Source organism: Pocillopora verrucosa, chromosome 12, assembly GCF_036669915.1.
Source record: "Pocillopora verrucosa isolate sample1 chromosome 12, ASM3666991v2, whole genome shotgun sequence".
NCBI lineage: Eukaryota > Metazoa > Cnidaria > Anthozoa > Scleractinia > Pocilloporidae > Pocillopora > Pocillopora verrucosa.
In genome coordinates, this window is record NC_089323.1 from 6,596,300 (window position 1) to 6,616,987 (window position 20,688).

A 20,688-nucleotide genomic window follows, 5' to 3' on the forward strand; every position below is an offset into this window, starting at 1 on the left:
TGTAATTTAATTGGCCGTTGTTTTGATTTTGGGGAGACAGAAAAATCCAACGAGTTTACTTCATTTCTTTCCCTTCCTCTTATGACAGGAATGCTCTTTGCAAATGTCTTATGTAATCCCCCTTTTTTTGAGAGAACATTTTGGGTGTGGCTTGCGTTTTTTCCATTTTACTTATTTGTGTTCTGAAAGACTGGTTACCCAAGGCTACTTTCTTTTTGCTGTCGAGTTACTTTTTCTAAGAAACCAAGAGTTACTTGTTCTCAGAAACAGAGAAGGCTTTTTCACAAACTTTTGTAAAAGAAAGAGTACAAATTGCCTATCTTCTGATAGGAAGAAAGAATGATTGCACATTTTGATCAAATCGAAGTTTCCTGGTCAAGTACTTTGTTCATAACAGAGGATGTAAAGACTTCCCATTTAATCCCCAGATTTCCAAGTACACTACAAGAAAACGAGTTGAAGTTGGAAATTATCCGAGAGCCTTAGCGAACTTCGCCAAAAACATACGTCCAAGAAAACCTTATCTTCGTCGAGCACTTAGCGTTCAACAATCTGCCTAAAAAAAATAATTGACGTTACAATAATATTCCAGAAGACAGGATATATTTATAATAGTCACGCGCAGCCGAATTCTTCCATAGCACGTGCACCAAAGTGGTGCCCTTCAAAAGTAAAGTTATCCGCAAATCACTCAGTAGACACGACAATGGACAAGAAAAAGATGAAAGACGTTCGATAGTGCTTTAGAACCCTCTATTTAGATAGCACATAACGGTTCCTTTCCGTGTTTTGACCTCCACCAGAAAAAGACAACAACAACAACAAAAGCAAAAACACAAAGTTAGTAGCGTCTCACAACAGCTGATGATGAAGAGAAGTACAGGGACTCTTATTTCGTAATGACATTCCTCCTTCTTAACATTCAAGATGTAACAAAAATTACTTCAAAAACCAACCTTCAAGCACGTTAAAGTACTCAAAATTTATATTTTCTAATGATAAGCAGAGAGCATCCCGGCGATAATTCATTTATTCAACTACCAAACAGCTAATGAAAATTGTACATGCAGTACCAAAGAACACATCCATTTTATATAAATATAAACATATAACAAAAAGTATGGATTTGACAACAACTCCCTCTCTGTTCATCTTAATAAACTTAATTACCTTTTGTTCTCTACACATTTTTAAAAATTGTAATAAATAATAAATTATTAATATAACTAATAATGAAATTTACATCAAACTATTATAAATCTATTAAAATACACAATAACCAAATCTAAGACAAGTTTCTGTAAACCAGATCTGCCAGCACAGAGCAGTCTATTGAAAAGTTCACACATCAATCAGAATTCCAAGTCATTCTATTTGGAGGTTGGTTTGGCTACTGTTAACTCTTCCTCTTAATTAAGCAAACACTTCCTGTGACTAACCACTTTGTAAATACAAACTTTTTCCTCGTCATGAAATGTTTTGGAAAAGAACCACGACCAGTTTAGTCACCAGAAATTTGACATTTTTTCTGTTAATTTTATAGTTCTCGGACATTAAAAACACAAAGCATTCCAGAGGTTTTCTGCCCTCCGGTACCAAAAACCCTGATAGTTTTGTCTGATTTACAAATCCAAACTGCGTGATAGTTATGGAAGATTCTTGATTTCATGAAAAATGAGTGATATTGTGGATAAAGGGATTTGAAGGAAATGTTTCAAACATGAAAAATAAATAAGTATTTAACTACAGTTAAAGTTGCCTGATTCAGCCAATAATTGCTTCTGAAACTACTCTTACTAGTATGTTTACTTTATAACAACTGATTGGGTTGCAAAAAAAAGTCATCAGTTGCCCAAAAGGTTTCTACTAGTTGTTTTGATTTTTCTCTACATGTAAGTAATTTTTTTTCTTGGCGTAAGAAGGGTTCTTTGAGAGAGAACCAACTGCTTATCACTCCTCTGATAATACTGTAGGGGAGCTCTCAAAATAAAGAAAAATCTCTAAAAAATCAGTTTGTACATTAAATATCCTGGCCAGTCATTTGTGACAACTAGAAGATTTCTTTAAATAACAAATCCGCCCTGTTTCATAAAACAATTTATGAGCTTAACACTTCACTGAAAATTGCTTGCTCAATAAATTAGTAAGAGTAGCTAGTTAATCCCTGACAGAAATAAAAGGAATGCTTTACACAGTAAGGTAGCACATACAGAGGATAATTTTCATCACATTCACACAAGTTTTTAATCAAAACATGTAAATGGGTGCATAGAAAAGAGCTCTGAGTAGCTTGTGATAGACAGCTAGATTCTCCTTCCAAAATAGCATGTATTCCATTGTGAAACAAAGGGAGAAGTAGCAGTTACATCACAACTCACTCAAAGCTTTATTCAATGCATTCCCCTTCAGTTTTGTTAGCAAAAGTTAAGACTTGCATTTATCCAAACCTCAGATACACTTTAAAATCAATATGCACAACATTGGTCTGCTCAACCTTGATGCAACATTTTAAAACGTTCCAAGTACACATATAAAAGACAGGCGTAAAGAAATTAGAGACCCATCATTCGATACTCATTTGCGCCCCTATGCTAGACCCAAACAAACATATCAGTCTGATTCAAAACAGATGTTTGCACTGTCCATATTCTGTATTTACAAGTATAAGAAGAGGAAGGAACTTTTGGGTCATCTCATGACCCAAGTATAAATTGTCCTCTTAACAAATAATTATGCTCTTACGCTTATATGTGTAAACAACCTGAGTGCTGTTCTATTTTAAGTGATTATGAAGAACATCACTGCTCCAGCCTCTATCAACTGTCAGCCAACTGTTGGCCAACAGATAACCCACAGGTTACAAATTGGCCATCAACAAAAGTTTTAATGGATTTTAAAGCAATATACCTGCCAATTAACCTCCAAAATAATACTTTGACTTGGTTTTTATGAACGCTTTTAGAAGTTGATCTTACTCTGCATACACTGAACACTATTAAATGACTTAATACCACATACGATTCAACAATAACATTTTGGCCACAATCTCTTGAACAATGAAGTATGTCCAATGAGCCTATTGGCCAACTGTCAGGTGGACTGTTGGCCAATTGTTGATTGTGAGTTGACTAACAAGCTTTTTCAGGGAGTTGTTCTTCACAATTACCCTATTTTCTTTGTTTAATTGATAAAACATACACTTGGGACCCTGGGAGTAGGTTTATGTACGATCATAATATATCAGTTGCTTGCTACCATGCAGAACCACGCCAAAACAGAGAGCATAAGGAGTACAATCTGTGGGAAGTGCATGGGAGAGCCGCCAGAAATTGGTAGCTGGGAATGTTCAAAGTCTTCTGAAAGAAACAGTTTAACAAGAAGACAGTCATACTGATATAATCTTGTAAATAAAATAAGAAAGATGGTAAGTTTTGGACTTGGTAAAGAAATAGAGAAAGATGTTTTTTTTGTCTTGTCATGAGCATGGAACAAGGAAAAGATTACGAGTTAATTCCCATAAGTAATCGAACCTCAGACCTTTGGGTTCCATGCTCTGATGCTCTACCACTGAGTCACAGAGGCTATGATGAGCATGGCCCATTACAAAGTTCTACACCTTTACATCAGTATACATATTCTACATACTGTTATCCATACATTTCCCAAGGTGCTGATAAGGAGAACTTGATTAACAATCAAGAGCTACTTTATTCAGTGATCATTGTCTCTATTCTTGTGACTTTAATGTGTGATTTTGGGCTGATATTGTTTGGAGAAATCAGATGTTAGTCTCTCTTAAAGCTTAAAAGGTATATGGCTTTCATTATATGTAGGTTCCCTTGCCATTAATCTTTGTTTGTTTGTTTGTTTGCTTTCTCTTTCAGTTGTTGTCAATTGTAGTAATGTCACATATAATGACAAATTAACCCTTTACACTCTAACATCAGGATGCATATTCTCCATACATTTCCTAAGATGCTGATGAAGAGAATTTGTTTAAAAATCAAGAGCCTCTTCCTTTATTCTTGAGACCCTAATGTGTGATTCAGGGGTGATTCTGTAAGGAGTAATTTGATGCTAGTCACTCTCTGGGGTCAAAGATTAAAAATATTATATAAATATATATATAAATAAATATATGTAACATTTTAACTCTGACCCCTGGGAGTGACCAGCATCAAATTACTCCTTACAGAATCACCCCTGATATACACCATATAGGGTCAAAAGTATGGACTTACCAAGATCTATAATCACTTCATTTGAAGGGGGTCCTAAGCCTGCCTTGTTCTGGGCCCTGACTCTAGCATTGTACTTTCCATTTGGAAGTCTCAGGCCGCCATATTCAGTACTTGTAGTTTCGGCTTTGTTCGGTGACTTCCACGAGAGACCTTTAGCCACATATTGAATAACATAACGCTTGATTTCTGTGCCACCATCTGTTGATGGGGGATCCCATTTCAGTTGGATATAAATTGCTGCTTCATCAAATACTGTTTGTGTTTTAAGATTTCTTGGTGGTGATGGTGGAGCTGTAACAAAAAGTATCCTTACAATTTAGTTGAGAATTAGAGAGATTTCCACTCTGATATCGACTGACAACAGCAAACTAAATTTAAGACTCCCAGCTAACATCCATTGAACAACCTAGAAGCAACTCAAAAGCTAGACATTTGGCAAAATGGAATCTATTTGTTAACCCTTTACAGTCCCTATCATCATTATGCATTTTCTCTCTACTCTTCTCTATACATTTCCTAAGGTGCTGACTAAGAGAATTTGTTTAACAATCAAGAGTTTCTTTAGTTGGTGATCATTTCCTTCATTCTCATGACCTCAATATGTGATTCTGGGATGATATTGTAAGGAGAAATTAGATGCTGGTCAACTTTCAGGGGTTACAGGATTAATGTTTATCGTATGATAAAAGGCAAAATGATGTTAATGGTGACCCCATTAGATCAGAATTTAGACCCAATAAAAATGCATTATTTAAACCTTTACACTGTAACATCAGTATGCATATTCTCCATACTTCTCCCTAGACATTTCCTAGGTTCTGACAAGGAGAATTTGTTCAACAATCAAGAGATTTTTTAGTCAATGTTCTTCTCCTTTATTCTCATGACCTTAATGTTTGAGTTAAGGGTGATTTGAGAGGAGAAATTAGATGTTAGTCACTATTAGGTGTTAAATGGTTAATAATTCAGGTTATCATAGGAGGGGAATTCTCCTTATCATATATGGTATCAAGCAGATAGATCTTGCAAAGAAAGGAAAAAATCAATACCAAGGTATTGTTTAATTTAACACAAAACTTTCACAGCTAAAATTCAAAGAAATGTAGGGCAGACAGATGGGAGAATTGATACAAAGATCTTGTGTGTAACAGGGTTAATAACACATACTAAGCTTTTTGACATTGACTGCATGGTATTTTGTTCTTGGCTTGGAATTTCTCAAACTCAACATCCTCTTTGGTAACCATTCGTAGGTAGCTCTTGCTAGCTGTGTCATCATGCCATCCCTTGGGTTACTGTTGTGTTTGATGGGATATGCATTCACGAGAACATTGCTGTATGGCCCTCCAGAATCGTCACCACACAAACTACTGTTATCTTGTGGTTCAACCAAGACTCTTTACTGACATCAGAGGCAGACTTATCTATCAAAAGATCTAGAATATGGCAAAAATAGCGCATGAACGATCGTCAAAATCAGAGACTAAAAGGAGAAGAGCATGCAACTAGCTTCCCTATTTTGTACATATGCGTTGTTAGATATGTATTTCAATTGTTAAGGAAAATAAATTTGTCGTTGCTGGTTGTACACAACAGTAGGTTAGTGATCTCCAAAATTTGAACACAACTGAGGAAATATGAACTTTCAAGCCAGTAGAGCATTTTCTTTTTTCCTGTCAAATTTTAAATAATTTCAAGCAATTTAGGTAATAAAAAGAGGTACTTCAGCCAGTAAATGTTGCCATTTACTGTCTGAAAAGAAGAACACTGCTAAGTTCCTAGTTTTTACCTCCACTATCAAAAAGTAATTATGATGTCATGACACAGAGTTTGTTTAGAGATTGCAAAGAGAAACAATCTTTCAAAGATAGAGTCATTTTATCAACTAAGCTGGTGTAAACTGGCCACCATAGAGAGCTTCTCAAGCAGCCTGTCACCCTTTACCTCCCATGAGTGACCAAGACAGAATTTCTCCCAACAAAATTGATACAATATCCAACAGACAAGTGACAAGAATAGAGAAAAATATCAATTAGGGGATTACAAGTTGATCTAATACCTAATTCTCCAAGCTAAACCCTTGCAAAATGGCTTTTGGAATTCCTAGGAATAAAGGTGTGAATTTTCCCGGTAAATTCGGACTGGGAATTCCTAGGAGAATTCCTAGGAATTATTAACCATAACAACTCAGGTTCTAAAAACCTAGAAATTCCGAGAAATTCCCAAAAATGCCCAGAAATTCCCACTAAATTCCAAGTTTATAGCCAACAGGACTTGGAATTCCTAGGAATTCCAACTCAGAGAACCAATGACTTTCCCTGAAAAGCTGTAAATCTAAAAAATTCCTAGGAATTTCTGGGAATTTTTGGGAATTTTTAGGAATGTTTAAGAATTACTGGGAATTTTAAGCAAAAATATGAGGCTAATGATATAAAATAAATATTTTAAATTAAAAAAACCCAGCTAAAATTCAAGTATTAAATAAAATTTATTTAGAAGCTTAATTAAGGCTTACATGTAAAATATTTTTTGATTAATTATTAACATCAATGTGTGGTAATATTAGGATGGAATTTGATTTATTTTTCTTTTCTTGAAAACTTCATACGGATTAATCCTCAATTACAGCTATTCATATAAAATAGTTCTAATCAATCATCAAATTTGGTTTGACACAAATTGTGAATAAAATCTGTTGATTCTTTTCCATAAAATACAATATCTTAAGTTATATTTGAAAACCAAGCACTCTTGGGAGTGAAGGGGCTAATTACAGACAAATAAAATTGATTTTTTGATTAAAATCTTGTTGTAACTGTAACAATAAATTAGAATGAAGTTATCCTAAACTGCAAACTTAGCTGCTGTTTGTATTTTTTTTCCTGGGCTCACAATGAGTTGGCCTTGAATGAGGTTGTCAACAAGAACCTTGACCATTTTGTATCTGGATTCCTTGACATCTGAATTTGAAAAAAAATAATATATTAAAATATGTATATTTAAAGCTCAGACCAGGCTTTTAAGATGGCTATGAGGAAAAGGGCATTCCTTGGATTCTCAAATTGAGAAATCTCTGTTATATTGAGTGACTTTTATATTGAAGTTAGTACATCTCTCTCATGGATTTTACTAAAAAAGGGCTGAATACATTATTTTGTTTTTACCAAGGAGGGCTTCTTTATGTACTAAGGTTTGTTTAATAACAGTTCCTATTATGAATCTTGAATGTTCCCAAACGTGACTAGAGGAATCTTGAAACGTTACTGATAGGTTTATTTCATTGTAAAGAATAAGCTTAAGAAACTGCGGCATGCAAGTGACCGATTCGATTCTCAGAATTAGTCTAGTTTCAGTTGCGCCGAGCGTTATGTAAGCTTAATTCAACCCGCTACATCTATTCTTTTATAAGATTTTGATCACGTAACGAATATCGCAATTTTTACTCACCACAAACTTTCAAAATCGTAGCTTTACAGATGGCCACTCGACCCTTGTTTGTACCAGTCAATATGTCAACTGTTGTCCCTTCTTTTAACTCCACGGCGCCAACGACTTTCTTCTCTTTTACAACACTCACGCTATTCTCGTTTTCCCATTGAACCACAATAAAAGCTATCTTTAGAAATGTTATATTAAGCAAAACAGTTGAGAAAAGCGATCAACCGATGAAAAGTACATTCAAAGATGAGCGCCAAATGGAGTCTTCTTTGTTTCCGATCACGGGCATGATCACGTGGATCTTTTAGGACTTGTCATTGGCTAGCAAAGTGAATCCGCTGGCTTGCCGATTGCAGTGTTAAGAGAAGCGCACAACTTTATTCTGACTTCTCCGTCCGGTTCTCTGCTTCTAGAAGATGGATACCTTGGTGATATAAATAAAGATGTGAGCTCACTCTATGTAGAAATAATCGACAAGAATCGATCGTATTACAAATGCACGATTTGTGGTCGAAAGTTGTCGAGGAAACAAAGACTCGAAACTCACTTGAGTTGTGTTAATGGCAAAGGTGAGAAATAACACAAGCCAATCACAGTTTTGAATGCGACTACAAATCGTCTTTTACCCTCATATTTGGAAAAGAAGGATACCACATTCACAAGTATAAGAGATACATAGATGATCCCAGTGTACCAGTACCTAAATCTACAAAGCTTGACCGTAGCAAGCGTTCAGCAACACGTTCCAACACCGCCATCTCGATTCCTCAGTCAGTCGTTTCCACTGAACTTAAAGCAGTATTGACAACAGAGTAGAGTGCGTCTTACAAAGGAGAAACATTTGTACAAGAGACAGAAGTAGCTATATGCGATTACAGAGGTGTGTTGGAACTCTGGTCCACAAATAGTTGCCAAATACCATGCACTGCCCGAAGTATAAAACAATTTTGTTGATAGCTGACAGACAGAGAAGAACAACAAGTAAACTTAAGAGCTGTTATTATTGAAGTGTGACTAGCACTTTTCATTTTTATATTCCTAGGAATTCCCAGGAATTCCCAGAAAACCGGGAATTCAGTTTGCAAGGGTTATTTGCATAATTGGGAATTTTTGAGAATTCCTAGGAATTCCCAGAAAACTGGGAATTCAGTTCGCAAGGGTAAGACTGACCAGCTTCTAATTTCTCCTTACAATCACACTCCCAAATCAATCACTAAGGTCACAAGAATCAAGGAAATGATCACCAACATATAAAGCTCTTGATTATTACACAAATTCTCCCTGTCAGCACTTCAGGAAATGTACAGAGAACAGTATAGAAAATATGCATGCTGATTTTAAGATGTAACAGATTAAAAATTACTCTACACTGTATATACTTGGTGCACAAGACTGTGGGTTATTCCAGTAGGCACCAGTTTGACCTGCAAAGTTTGCCAGCTATAAGAAAGGTGATTAGTGAGAAAGGTTGCAAAAAAATTGAGAGCAAAATTTTGTCACCAAATCTTTGTTTGAGCAGATCTATAAATAAAATTATATAGTTCTAATCTTCAACATAATCTTTAATGTAGATGAATATGGAGGGTTAGTTTCTTTTATTAGAGTGCTGTGCCAGAAGGAGAGTATAAATTGGCTACCATAGTATATAAATGTATTTCTCCAGATACAACTCTGAGACAGACAGACTGACTGATTTAATTTTCTAACCAAAGGTCAGATCCCACTGTAAAGAATGTGGGATAAAATTTGGACGATACTATTGTGAGATCTGCCGCTTGTTTGATGATACAGAGAAGGGGCAGTTTTACTGCAGTGGTTGTGGAATTTGCAGGTATTGTCATTTTTATGTTAACAAATACTAACACTGTTAGTAAATGTAGTGTTTTTGATATGGTTGCGGAAAAGATTACAATGTAGTGAGTTATTGAAGGAGAAGTATAGTCCACACCATTGAAATGTAATTTATCTAAAAATTAACTTTGTACCAATCACCACCGCTGAAAAGCTTATCTATAAATTTAGTTTGTACCATGTGTTAAGATTCCAAAGAGTACTAGCAACAGTTAGCCATTTGGAAGTTGTTTTAGACGTATCAGTACTTCAAGTTCAAAAATAGGTGCTGCCCTTTTGAAAACAACCTCTTCCAGAAAGCTAGCTACACATATGTGATGTCCCAGAACTGGTTCACAAACAGAAGCTGCTCTAGTTCTATTATTTCTTGTCACTTGCCTGCTTGATGTTGTATTGATACTGTGGGGAGAGATTCAGTCTTGGTCACTCATGGGAGTGAAAGAGTTAACCCTTTAACTGCCATGAGTGACCAAGACAGAATTTCTCCTTACAATATCAATACAATATCATGCTGACAAGTGATGAGAATGAGGAAAAATATCAATTAGGGAATTATAAATTGATCCAATACCAAAATTAATTCTCCAAACTGACATTGCAAGAACTTCAAACAGACAGTAAGGAGAATTACTAATGAGATCTTGGGAGTTAAAGGATTAATTGTTCTTAGATCTCCATTGGAAACAATTGAGGTTGCCATCAGAAGCTGCGAGGGGGCGGAAACCCAACTTTCAATGCACTTGTATTATTAACCAGTAATCCCTGCATAATCTTTATTTTGATATGTAATGCATCAAACTGACTTAAGAAATCTTCATATGGCAGAGTTGGTGGAAAAGAGAACTTCTTCCACTGTGATCGATGTGACATGTGCCTTGGAATTCAGCTGAAGGACTTGCATAAGGTGAGTTTACTGTGGCGCTCTGTTAAACCACTACCGTCGAACACCAGTATGCAATTTCTCTTAACTGTTCTTTATACATTTTCTATGGTTCTTAGAGGAGAATTTGTTGAACTATCAAGTTACATGTAGAGCTGCTTGAGTTTGTGATCATTTCCTTTATTCTCATGGCCGTAATGTTTGATTCAGTGGACTGGTACAGTTGCAAGAAATGAGATGCTTATAAAAGTAATATTAATACTAATAATAATAATAATAATAATAACAACTTTATTTATATGGCGCTTGTATTCTCTGCTCAAGGCACTTTACAATCATACAAAATCATACATCATTGATAAAAATTTTCAAATTTACAACCATATCCTACAATATGATACTTAAACATAGCTAAAATTCATAATCAAATATGATTAAAAAAGAAAAACAAAACTAAAGCCAGCCATATCTTATTATATGATACTTAAACATAGCTAAAATTCACCATGATCAAAAAAAGGAAATTAAGTGTAAAGCAATATTATTATATAAATCTATAAAAGTAACGATCTGTTATTCAATAAATTTACTAAACAGAAACATCTTAATTGCTCTTTTAAAAATTGAGAGACAGCCACGCTCTCATCACCAACATGTAACAATTGAAAGGATGGAGAGGGACGATACTCTAAGTGGATGAGCATGATTCCATTTTACAACATTGCACTGTTCCAAATAATTCACCCTATCAATTTCAAGACCAGTTGAATGCCATTTATGTTTGAGCCTTCACCTCTTCCTCTTCTGAGTGGTGATCTCCTCATTATACCAAGGGGCATTTGGTTGAATGACAATAGTGCGAGTTTTTTTAGGTGCCAGCTTGTCCAAAGCCTTGCACAACACCTCATCATACTCCTTGGCCAACGACTCAATACATTGCAAGACACATCCACCCGACAAACCGGTCAATATAGTCATCTCATTGAAAGCACCAAAATCAAATCCCTTTAATTTATGAGAGACAACAGTCTTCCTCTCATTTACTGGTTTCCATAAGTTCAGATTAAAGCAAACAGCCTTGTGATCAGAGATAAACTGTTCCATGACTGTGACAATCTTTAGGCCTAAAGCACCCTCAGTCTCATTCCTTGTAATGACTAAGGTTAACATTAATTTTGCATATGCAAAGGAAAAAACCATGATCATGAAAATGTTCTATTTTTCAGATTTAAACAAGGTTAAAAACAATTTATACATTTAACTTAAACTTTTTTCTTTTCAATTGTTTGATAAATACATGTACCCAGATTACCTTAGGTATACATGCAAACAAAGTGTGCCTTTATTGCTGCTGAAATATACTAATCTAGAAGTACTGTTTTGTTGGCCATTACGACAGTCTTTAGAAAATATGTAATTGTGCTTTGAAAACTGAGTCCTTATCATAACATGTGTTAATTAGGTTAAACTCATGATTGGTTTGGCTTCTTGTTAAATGAATTCTAAATTTTCTTGTCTCAGTGCGTTGAAAAGAGTTCACGGTCTGATTGTCCCATTTGCTATGAGGTGAGAGTTATGCTACATGAAATAATTGACCTTTTATCTCCGAAGATCTGATTGTTAATTCTCCCATCTTGCTGCTAGACATTTCCCATTACATTGGTTATAAGAATGTGGTGTTAGATCAAGATAACAACTTCTACCTGATAAGTTTGAGTATTCTCATTTTCTGTTTGCTAAATACTGTGTGGATATAATAGGGGAGAATTTACATGTTAATCACTTCTGAGAGTTAAAGGGTTAAGTTTTGTTGTAGAAAGTTGTATAAAAACGACTTATTCACAGGTACACAAAGCAACATTAATGTTGTGATTTGGAATTTGGTATTAGTCATCTTTTAAAAATTACCTTGTGTAGCAGTGACATCTTCTGGCAAGTGAGTGCTTAACTAAATCTTGAGATGGACAGGGGTCATTTTTCTTCCCCAACCATCCCTCCCTTCACTAGTTCTTCATTCTCACAAATTCCTCTCATGTAAAATCTTTTAGTTGATCCAGCTTTTAATCTTACCCAGCCAATACAAGTATTACATGATTGTACAGTGTAGACTGTTCCACACAATTTTTTTATCCTTGCATGGGGTCGTGGGATCCTGAGTAGGCAAGTAGGGCCCATCTTATCTGCTTAAGATTGCCAATCATACCACAGGAGTTGCTCAATCTTGCCCACAGGCACTGCTAACTTTATAATAAGGTGGCTTAAACACTTGATCAGAGTGTTTATAGTTAAATTGCTGAGCAGAAAGTATGCTTGTTATGCACTGCCAGGCTGTTTAAACTATAGCTGACATTTCAAGCCTTAGCCCTGCGCCAGAGCGAAAGACACTAGACTGACAAAAAGATGCTCTGGTGAAAGATGCTTGTTCATAATAGCTACATGTACATTAGTACATAGGGCTGGTGCTTGAAACATTAGCTTCAGAAATGTGTTACAGTGGCCAATTTACAATATCAACTCAGTTGACCCTTTAACTCTCAGATCAAACTTGTAATTCTCCATACTGTCAGCCATACAATTTTTATAATGTTGGTTCAGAGAATTTAGTATTTGATCAAATAACTATCCCCAAATTGATACTTGTCTTTATTCTTCTCACTTAACTGATTGATATTGTATTGATATTGTAAGGAGAAATTCTGTCTTGGTCACTCATGGGAGTTAAAGGGTTAACTCTTTCACTCCCATGAGTGACCAAGACAGAATTTCTCCCCACAGTATCAATACAAGATCAAGTAGACAAGTTATAAGAATAAAGAAATATATCAGGTAGGGTATTATTAGTTTATCCAATACCAAATTCTCAGAACTGACATCATGATCATTGTATAGCAGGCAGTTAAGAGAATTTCTAAATACAATTTTGGAAGTGAAAGTGTTACATAACTTGACCTATTTAGTCATCTAAAAGATAGTAATGTCATAGTTAATTGATCTCACTATTATTAGGATATTCACACCTCAAGAATACCAGCACATGTACCTTCATGCGGGCATCTACTTCACAGGTATGATTCTCCTTCACCTTCAAATTTTTGTTTGTTGCCGTAATGCTTGTACATGCACCATCAACAAACTGAGGTAACTAAAACTAATATTTCTTCAAGACATTTAGGTGATCACATCAAAGGCATCGGCCTTTACACTGTTCAATATACAACTGTACAGAATGATTGGTGAAAAATAAATCAGCTAATGCACCAATCATATTATTGAGGAAATTGTAGAGGTTATGGTAAATGTATTTTATAGCATGCAATTTCTCTATTTGTATACCAATCTTAAATGTGCTTTGAGAAAGTGTCAGTCAGTAACAGTGAAAATTGTTACTTTGCAGCTCTTGCTTCACCAAGTTACTGGAGTCAGGGTATGTCATTTTTTTATTTTGTTTTGTCTTTGTCCTTCCTGGGGTGGAACAAGATGGAATGGGACAAAGAAGCAGAGATGGCACTTCATTAATGGAAATCTCTTCCCAACACTCTGTTGTGGTTACACAAATAGAATCTTGGGTATTGCTGTACTAAATCTTCTAATGAAGTGGTACAGCTGTGTCATTCAAAATGTCAGCTTTAGGAACTTTCTATAATGGGCAATTTTCATTTTCAACTCAGTTGATAACAGCAAATATTATCTTTACATAGAATACTTCCCACAGATGCAATGCCAGTGACAGTTTCTTCAAAAACTTACCCAGTTAATTAATCGCAAGGCAATTTAACCCTTTCACTTCTAAGACCTATGCTGTAACTTTTCCTACTGTATGACAAACAATTCTCATAATGTTTGTTTGGAGGATTTGATATAAATAATAGTACAACTGAAGCACTGGGATCTTTTCACAATTCAATTATGTATTTCTTTTAGTTCTACTTAATATAAACTTGTTTTTGTACCATAGTAATAAACAATTTTTATTCTGTGTTTAGGGGGTATGCTTGCCCAATATGTAACAAGTCCCTTATTAATATGACCCGCATGTGGCGCACACTAGATCTTGAGATATCTCAGACACCCATGCCAGAGGAGTATAGGGAGTTCTATGTACTGGTAAGGTGCTGTTGTTAATCTAATGCCTGCTTTTTTACCATTTAAGCCCCAAGTTCTCATTGTTACATGTAGTTCTTCCCTTAAGCTGCTACACATTTCCTTATCAATTAGTTATGAGAAGTTGGTCTTAAATCAAGATAATAACTTCTACATGTACCTGATAAGTTTGAGTATTCTCATTTCCTGTTTGATGGATAAACTATGGATATTATCAGGAGAAGTTTCATGTTAGTCACTTCTGGGAGTCAAGACATTAATTTTAGACCTAAATGTTGGTCCTACTAAAAAACTTGCCAGTGGTGATCTAACAGTCATTAAGAGGTGTAAGAGTGATTACCATCTAATTTCTCCTCACAATATCTCCCCTGAATCACTCATTAAGTGATGGGTTAAGTAAAGTATGTACATTGTAGGTTCTTCATAAATGTTGGACAAGATCGCTGAGGAATATAACTATAGTACAAATAGACAAGTTTTTGTCCATAGAGTTTTGCATGGTTTTGGAACATTACATAATTGAACCTTGATTATCTGGAATCCTTGGGGACTGGACAGAATAGCGTGGATAACTGAGAGTCTGGATAGTCAAAATATAAATATTTATGAGCCAAAAAATACAACTGATCAACTGAAAAGAAACTAGATCATTTTATTATTATCATGCAAGAATTAAAGCATGTTCTCAAATTTTTGTCTATCATCTGTTAACCTTGAATTTTGCTAAAAGTATTTACAAAAAGGTATTAACCATTTAGCCCCTAAGAGTGACTAGCATCTAATTTCTCCTCACTATATCCTCCCTGAATCAAACATGAAAGTTATGAGAATAGAGGAGATGATCAGCAACTAAAGCAGCTCTTGACTGTTACACAAATTCTCCTTGTCAGCTTCTTTGGAAATGTATTGAGAACAGTATGGAGAATATACATACTGATGTTAGGGGGGGGGAAGGATTAAGGTAGCCAACAATGTTTTATTACAACATAATTGATCCTTTGGGCAATGGAAATTAATAAAAAGTAGTCACAGATCTTGAATTTGATGGGGGCCAGAAAAGCAAGTCTGGATAATGGGAAAATCTGGATAATTCAGGGTCGACTTTATCACCCATTTTATATCCAGCTGACTAACTAATTCAGGAGTACATAAAATTCTAATGACCAACAGTGCAGTTGGAAATGCAATATTTTTACCTCCTTTTTGGTCCATTGCAGGTTCTCTGTCGCGATTGTAACAAGGTAAGCAGATTACTTGGCATAATTTGTACTTAGAAAATTAAAACACATTTACTAAAAGATGTTGCAATTTATGACTACATCACACTGCTGAGAGACTGTTAACATCACTTCTAAGTGGTTGTAGGGAAATATTGAGTGTATGTGAATGTCATGAAACTTTTTTTTTCTAATAGAAAAGCAAAGTAAAATTTCATGTTCTCGGCTTGAAGTGCATGGAGTGTGGTTCCTACAACACGAGCAGAGAGGGTGAGGAGGGTGTCCCTGTGGTACCCAGACCTGCCATAGGTGACCCAGCTGCAGATAACGAGGATGGCTGGGAAACAGAAGAAGAAGAGGAAATTGTAGGAGGAGAGGAAGAACCTGCAGCAAATGGAAATGAAACACGACAACAACAAGACGACAGTATAAGTGATGAACTGAATATAGCAGATGTTGTGATAAATGTAGACGGTGACAGGGACAGTGTTCTGCCTTTAGACTGACGGAGGCACACCATGAAGCCTTTTGCGTGCTCTCTTAACCTGATTGAGCTCAAAATAGTCAATGAGAAACTCCCACAGGAGCTGCAAACTAAGGCAGCAAGCAAATGAGCCTTGGATAGAAAATAATTTTCCTCACTGCTTCTGCTGCCCCCCCAATCATACAGCGCCATTCGTGAAAGTCTGCTCAAAGGTCAAGAGCAGTATGTTGCATCTGGTGAACACCAAGTTAAATTTTGTCACGAGTTTTGGGCAGTTGACTTTGCATGAGGTTTGAAATGCACTATTTATTACTTGGTGTCACCATGCGTACATATTTGTAGGAGATATGAAGCAGCAGGGATTTTGAAGAGCCTTATGGAGAGCCGCTCGAGGCATACCGGGAGCAACTCTGACTTCTTGAGTCCTCGTTAAACTTCCCAAGTGCTTCATATCTCGCTCAATGCGAATTGGCACGTGTAAGAGTCAATTGATTTGGTACATTTTCAACCCGGTATTTACTGTTGTAGAAAGAGAGATTCCATCAGACCGCTCGTACACACGTTTCCGCTCGTATACACGCGTTGTCTGTGAGCACGATTGTAATATGAAACACGCATGCACATCTGAATTTAATTTCACCAATTTATTGGCTATATTGTAATCGTTTTTAACCAGGTAACCAAAGGAATAAGTAAAATTTTGAAACAATGCTATAAGTGGCACGATCCATTTTACCGTCAGACTATCGTTTCTTTCTATTTACCTGATAGAATGAAAACTCCCTCCTTTTCGGCTAGGTCCGCCACGAGTTAAATAAAGATTAGCGAAAAGAAAAATTGATCTTATCGCACCGTTAAGGAAAAAAAAAGGCCGTGAACACGCCGTGCGGAGTTCTGGGAATGAGGCTCAAAATGTAATTAATCCGTAAAATAAGCTTGTCTTGGTAGTGTGTTGACGGTTATCTTAACAAGTAGATAAGAGACTTCACAATGCACCGCTATGTGTCACAGTTACTGATTTGTGTACAACACTTTAATTTGTTCGATCGTTTAGTTTCATCGTCTGGGTCATGAAAGTCCTCAAAAAGATTATTGTTGGTGAACAGTAACTGAACACAGCGGTCAAACGTCTGGCATGTGCAAAGGAATTAATTTTAGCCGGCCGCGCACTGCGCGAAATTTCTCATGGTCTTTCATATCGTCACAATCTAGCATTGTATAGTATCAAATCTTTGAAATACAGGCGCAAAGAGCAGTGTCACAAACTTCTTCACTCAGTTGTATCTCGGTAACAGTGTGCACAAAACCCATCATGTGTTACTATCCCAAAAAATTATACAATTTTGGAATCTAGCGCAATTTTACGTTATCAAAAAATGCGCACTAATCGTTACACGTAAACATAAATTCCATCCATGTTCAGTCGGTAGACCTTCTGTACGTTGTCTTTTTCTACGCAGTTATATGACACGAAATTCTTTTTTTTTTTAGATATTATGGGCATACATCATTAACTCTAAATTTTATGCTATTTAGCCTCAGGAGGCCGCGAATTTGAATACTTTTAACGAACTATCCGTCTCTCTAAGCACCCTTTAATCAAATTTTAAGGCCACGAGAAAGTAGGAAATGATCACCATCTGAGGCGGCTCTCGATTGTTAAACAAATTCTCCTTGTCAGCAGCATAAGAAATGTACAGAGAACAGTATGGAAAATATGTATACTGATGTTAGGGTTTAAAAGGGTTAAGGCAAACATTCGCTCTAAATTTTATTTCTGCGTGTTCCGTTACTGCCTCTTTCTCATTACATATTGCATTAAGTGCCATTTCGTTTCTCTTTACAATAGTCAACAAACATTTATTTTGTGGAAACTATTTAGTCATTTTGGTCGCCAAAAGGCGAAATGTTCAGTATCTTGGATACAAGTACGTAATCTCCAATGGTCGAGCATGCTCGTTTTTAATCTGCGCTCTCGTTGGCTCTTTGGGGTACCTTCCCTTCTTCTCATTGGCCGATGATACTACCTGGTTTTGGTGTTACGACATTCAATCGAAAAGTGCGTTAAAGAGATCCTTGTTTCCAGTTTGCTCTGAAAATGAAATGGTTCCCAATTATCTTACTAAAAGAAAGCAGTAACCGTCCCTTTGTCCTTATGGAAATGAAAAAAGCTGAAGTAGTGTCACATACTCAGTAATTAAATAGCAACAAGGCAGACGAGCTCCATCGCACGCTTCGATGGGCTTGGACTATATCGCGCTCGCTAATATACGAGAGAATCGACCCTTTTTTCACCTTGCTGTTTTTTTTCTTTGGTTTACCATCGTAGATTATCCTATCAGATTACAAGTTATTTCATGTTTTCGTAGGACGTTTTTTTCTAATGTGCATTTTCAAATTGCTGGTAAACCATTTTTCAAATACGAATAAAACGAAAAACTCGTTCTGAAAGGAAATGATTTCTCGCCGTTGCCTCATCACAGACATTTCTGTGAAGATTTATTCGGTCGACATGTGATTTTTTTAATGAAATAAGGCTCCTCAAAGGAAAATGTGCATTTTCCTGTTGCTGATAAACCATTTTTCAAACACGAATAAAACAAATAATCTCGTTCTGAAAACCTAAGGAAATGATTTCCCACCGCTGCCTCAATACAAAGACATCTCTATGAAGATTTCGTCAGTTAACATGTGATTTTTCTCACGGAATTCAGGCTCCTCAAAAGAAAGTGTTCATTTTCAAATAAAAATAAAACAAAACAAAAAACTTGTGCGGAAAGCCTAAGAAAATGATTTCTCGCCGTTGCCTTAATACAAAGACATCGCTGTTACGATTTCATCGGTCAACATCCGTGACTTTTTTTGAAACGGAAATTACGGTCCATAAAAGGAAAATGATAAAAATGATTACATAAGCTTCAAGTTCTTCGACTCCATATTGGAGGGTAAACCGAGCCATGATGATCACTTGACTGATTATATGTCGACATGAATGTGAGTATGTCTGAAGATCCCCTTGTAAACTCTTCCCGGTCAAAGTTATTTTGTCCAGGTGCTCCGCTGATTATCTAGGATTTAGAAAGGAAAGCGTTCCTACAGCTTGGAATCGCTTTATCTGCCGTAATAGGTTTATTTGCAGTTTTGTTGAACATTTTGGTGATCTTAGCAATCAAGAAAACGAGAGAATTGCAGACAAACTCTGTCATTTTAGTCACCAGTTTGGCAGTCGTAGATCTCATAGTGGGTGCGGTTTCTGCCCCATTTAACATCACTTTAGATGCGTTAATTCTTCGAGGAACTATATCGGTGGGCATGATCTGTGTGATAGCTAAACTTACCAAATTTGTTTCGAGCACTACTTACCGTGCTTCGTACTATCACGTAATTCTGTTCAGTTGGGAGAGGTATGTTGCGATTGTAAAGCCTATGAAGTACAAGGCTATAGTAACCGAGAAACGCTTAACGAGATTAGCGATAATCGCCTGGATGACAGCCCTTACAACATCGGTCTTATTTCTCGCATTAGAAGCTACTGCGGTTTCCAGAATGGTACCTCGTGTTATATTTGCTATTGTCCAGTTACTCGCCTTTACCCTTATGGTGTATTTTTATTCCATGGTTTATATCGGAATACGAAAATGGAACCGAAGCCAATTCAGCCACGTCAATGCTCTGATCAAAGCGAGGATGGAACGTAAAACGGCTTTGACGGTGTTTCTGCTAACAATTGCCATTTTAATCGCTATCGTTCCTTTAGGGGTTGCACACGTCTTAGCGCAACGTTCCCCTTTTTTTCGTGAAATTTCAGTTTTGCGATGGGCAGAAACTTTCCTCCGGTTAAACTCCATTGTAAATCCTGCGCTGTATTTTTATAGACACAGGAAATATAGGGAAGCTGCTCTTAGACTGCTAAGTAAGCCACGGGAAATTCAGCCAGCGGTTCACGTGGGTCTTCGTAAAAGACGCCAGCGATATTCTTCCGCGTTTGTAAATGTGAAAGAGCTTGTCTACATAGAAAGAGGTCAACGCCTCACACGGTCACAGTCCTGGACAGCGGACACACACATGGTCACTGGAACACCGACTGTGTCTCGAGAACCACTGGTCGCAATAATGAACAGAAGAATGTCATGTCCACCCTTAACAAGGCATGAAAACCTTCGTGAAGTGATTCAACCTTTCACTCAAACTGTTAAGGTGCAGATTGAACTTCCACTTACAAAGAAATAAGCAAAGAGGAAGAAAAAGGTTATCGTGTGTTTGTAAAGGAAATCAGAAGTCACAACACACAAGATCAAAAACTTGGGAAGAATACTCATATCTACTGTTAGAATTTGTGGGCGTGACCAAGCGTGACTACACTAGACGTGACTACACTAGGCGTGACTACACTAGGCGTGACTACACTAGGCGTGACACACTGATGTACGCGCGCACAGCCTTATTGGCTTTGTGACTTCGTGCTTCTGTTTTTCG

The 20,688-nt window shown here is 36.5% G+C and overlaps 3 protein-coding genes across 5 annotated transcripts; 2 read left to right on the forward strand and 1 right to left on the reverse strand.

The window, feature by feature from the left end:
- Positions 1 to 975: 975 nt before the first annotated feature.
- Positions 976 to 6,553, reverse strand: LOC131775931 (receptor-type tyrosine-protein phosphatase S-like). 2 transcript variants are annotated; one of them, XM_066159202.1, is made up of 4 exons: positions 6,301 to 6,544; positions 5,409 to 5,677; positions 4,242 to 4,532; positions 995 to 3,356 (listed from the first exon to the last, which is right to left on the reverse strand). In XM_066159202.1, exons 2-4 carry the CDS (start codon positions 5,518 to 5,520, stop codon positions 3,241 to 3,243), a joined length of 519 nt encoding a protein of 172 aa, XP_066015299.1. In that variant the 5' UTR covers positions 5,521 to 5,677; positions 6,301 to 6,544; the 3' UTR covers positions 995 to 3,240. The 2 variants fall into 2 exon arrangements, with proteins under 2 accessions (XP_066015300.1, XP_066015299.1); XM_066159203.1 differs by having other exon boundaries at positions 976 to 3,353; positions 5,409 to 6,553.
- A 1,545-nt stretch (positions 6,554 to 8,098) lies between these two features.
- Positions 8,099 to 16,916, forward strand: LOC136277300 (RING finger and CHY zinc finger domain-containing protein 1-like). 2 transcript variants are annotated; one of them, XM_066159201.1, is made up of 10 exons: positions 8,099 to 8,248; positions 8,394 to 8,559; positions 9,392 to 9,510; positions 10,356 to 10,434; positions 11,932 to 11,976; positions 13,417 to 13,475; positions 13,805 to 13,834; positions 14,394 to 14,514; positions 15,729 to 15,752; positions 15,926 to 16,916. In XM_066159201.1, exons 4-10 carry the CDS (start codon positions 10,399 to 10,401, stop codon positions 16,232 to 16,234), a joined length of 624 nt encoding a protein of 207 aa, XP_066015298.1. In that variant the 5' UTR covers positions 8,099 to 8,248; positions 8,394 to 8,559; positions 9,392 to 9,510; positions 10,356 to 10,398; the 3' UTR covers positions 16,235 to 16,916. The 2 variants fall into 2 exon arrangements, with proteins under 2 accessions (XP_066015298.1, XP_066015297.1); XM_066159200.1 differs by lacking the exon at positions 8,099 to 8,248 and having other exon boundaries at positions 8,259 to 8,559.
- Positions 16,917 to 19,524: 2,608 nt separating this feature from the next.
- On the forward strand, positions 19,525 to 20,442 carry LOC136277128 (growth hormone secretagogue receptor type 1-like). Its single transcript, XM_066158813.1, has one exon. It carries the CDS (start codon positions 19,525 to 19,527, stop codon positions 20,440 to 20,442), a length of 918 nt encoding a protein of 305 aa, XP_066014910.1.
- The last annotated feature ends 246 nt before the right edge of the window (positions 20,443 to 20,688 follow it).

Coding starts and splice junctions, on each gene's coding strand:
- LOC136277128 (XM_066158813.1), top strand. CDS start 19,525: ATGATCTGTGTGATAGCTAAACTTACCAAATTTGTTTCGAGCACTACT.
- LOC131775931 (XM_066159202.1), bottom strand. CDS start 5,520: ATGATGACACAGCTAGCAAGAGCTACCTACGAATGGTTACCAAAGAGG. Junction 4,533..5,408: donor AGTCAATGTCAAAAAGCTTA/GTATGTGTTATT, acceptor TTTTTGTTACAG/CTCCACCATCACCACCAAGA. Junction 3,357..4,241: donor TGAAGTGATTATAGATCTTG/GTAAGTCCATAC, acceptor TGTTTCTTTCAG/AAGACTTTGAACATTCCCAG.
- LOC136277300 (XM_066159201.1), top strand. CDS start 10,399: ATGTGCCTTGGAATTCAGCTGAAGGACTTGCATAAG. Junction 13,476..13,804: donor TGCGGGCATCTACTTCACAG/GTATGATTCTCC, acceptor GTTACTTTGCAG/CTCTTGCTTCACCAAGTTAC. Junction 14,515..15,728: donor ATAGGGAGTTCTATGTACTG/GTAAGGTGCTGT, acceptor GGTCCATTGCAG/GTTCTCTGTCGCGATTGTAA.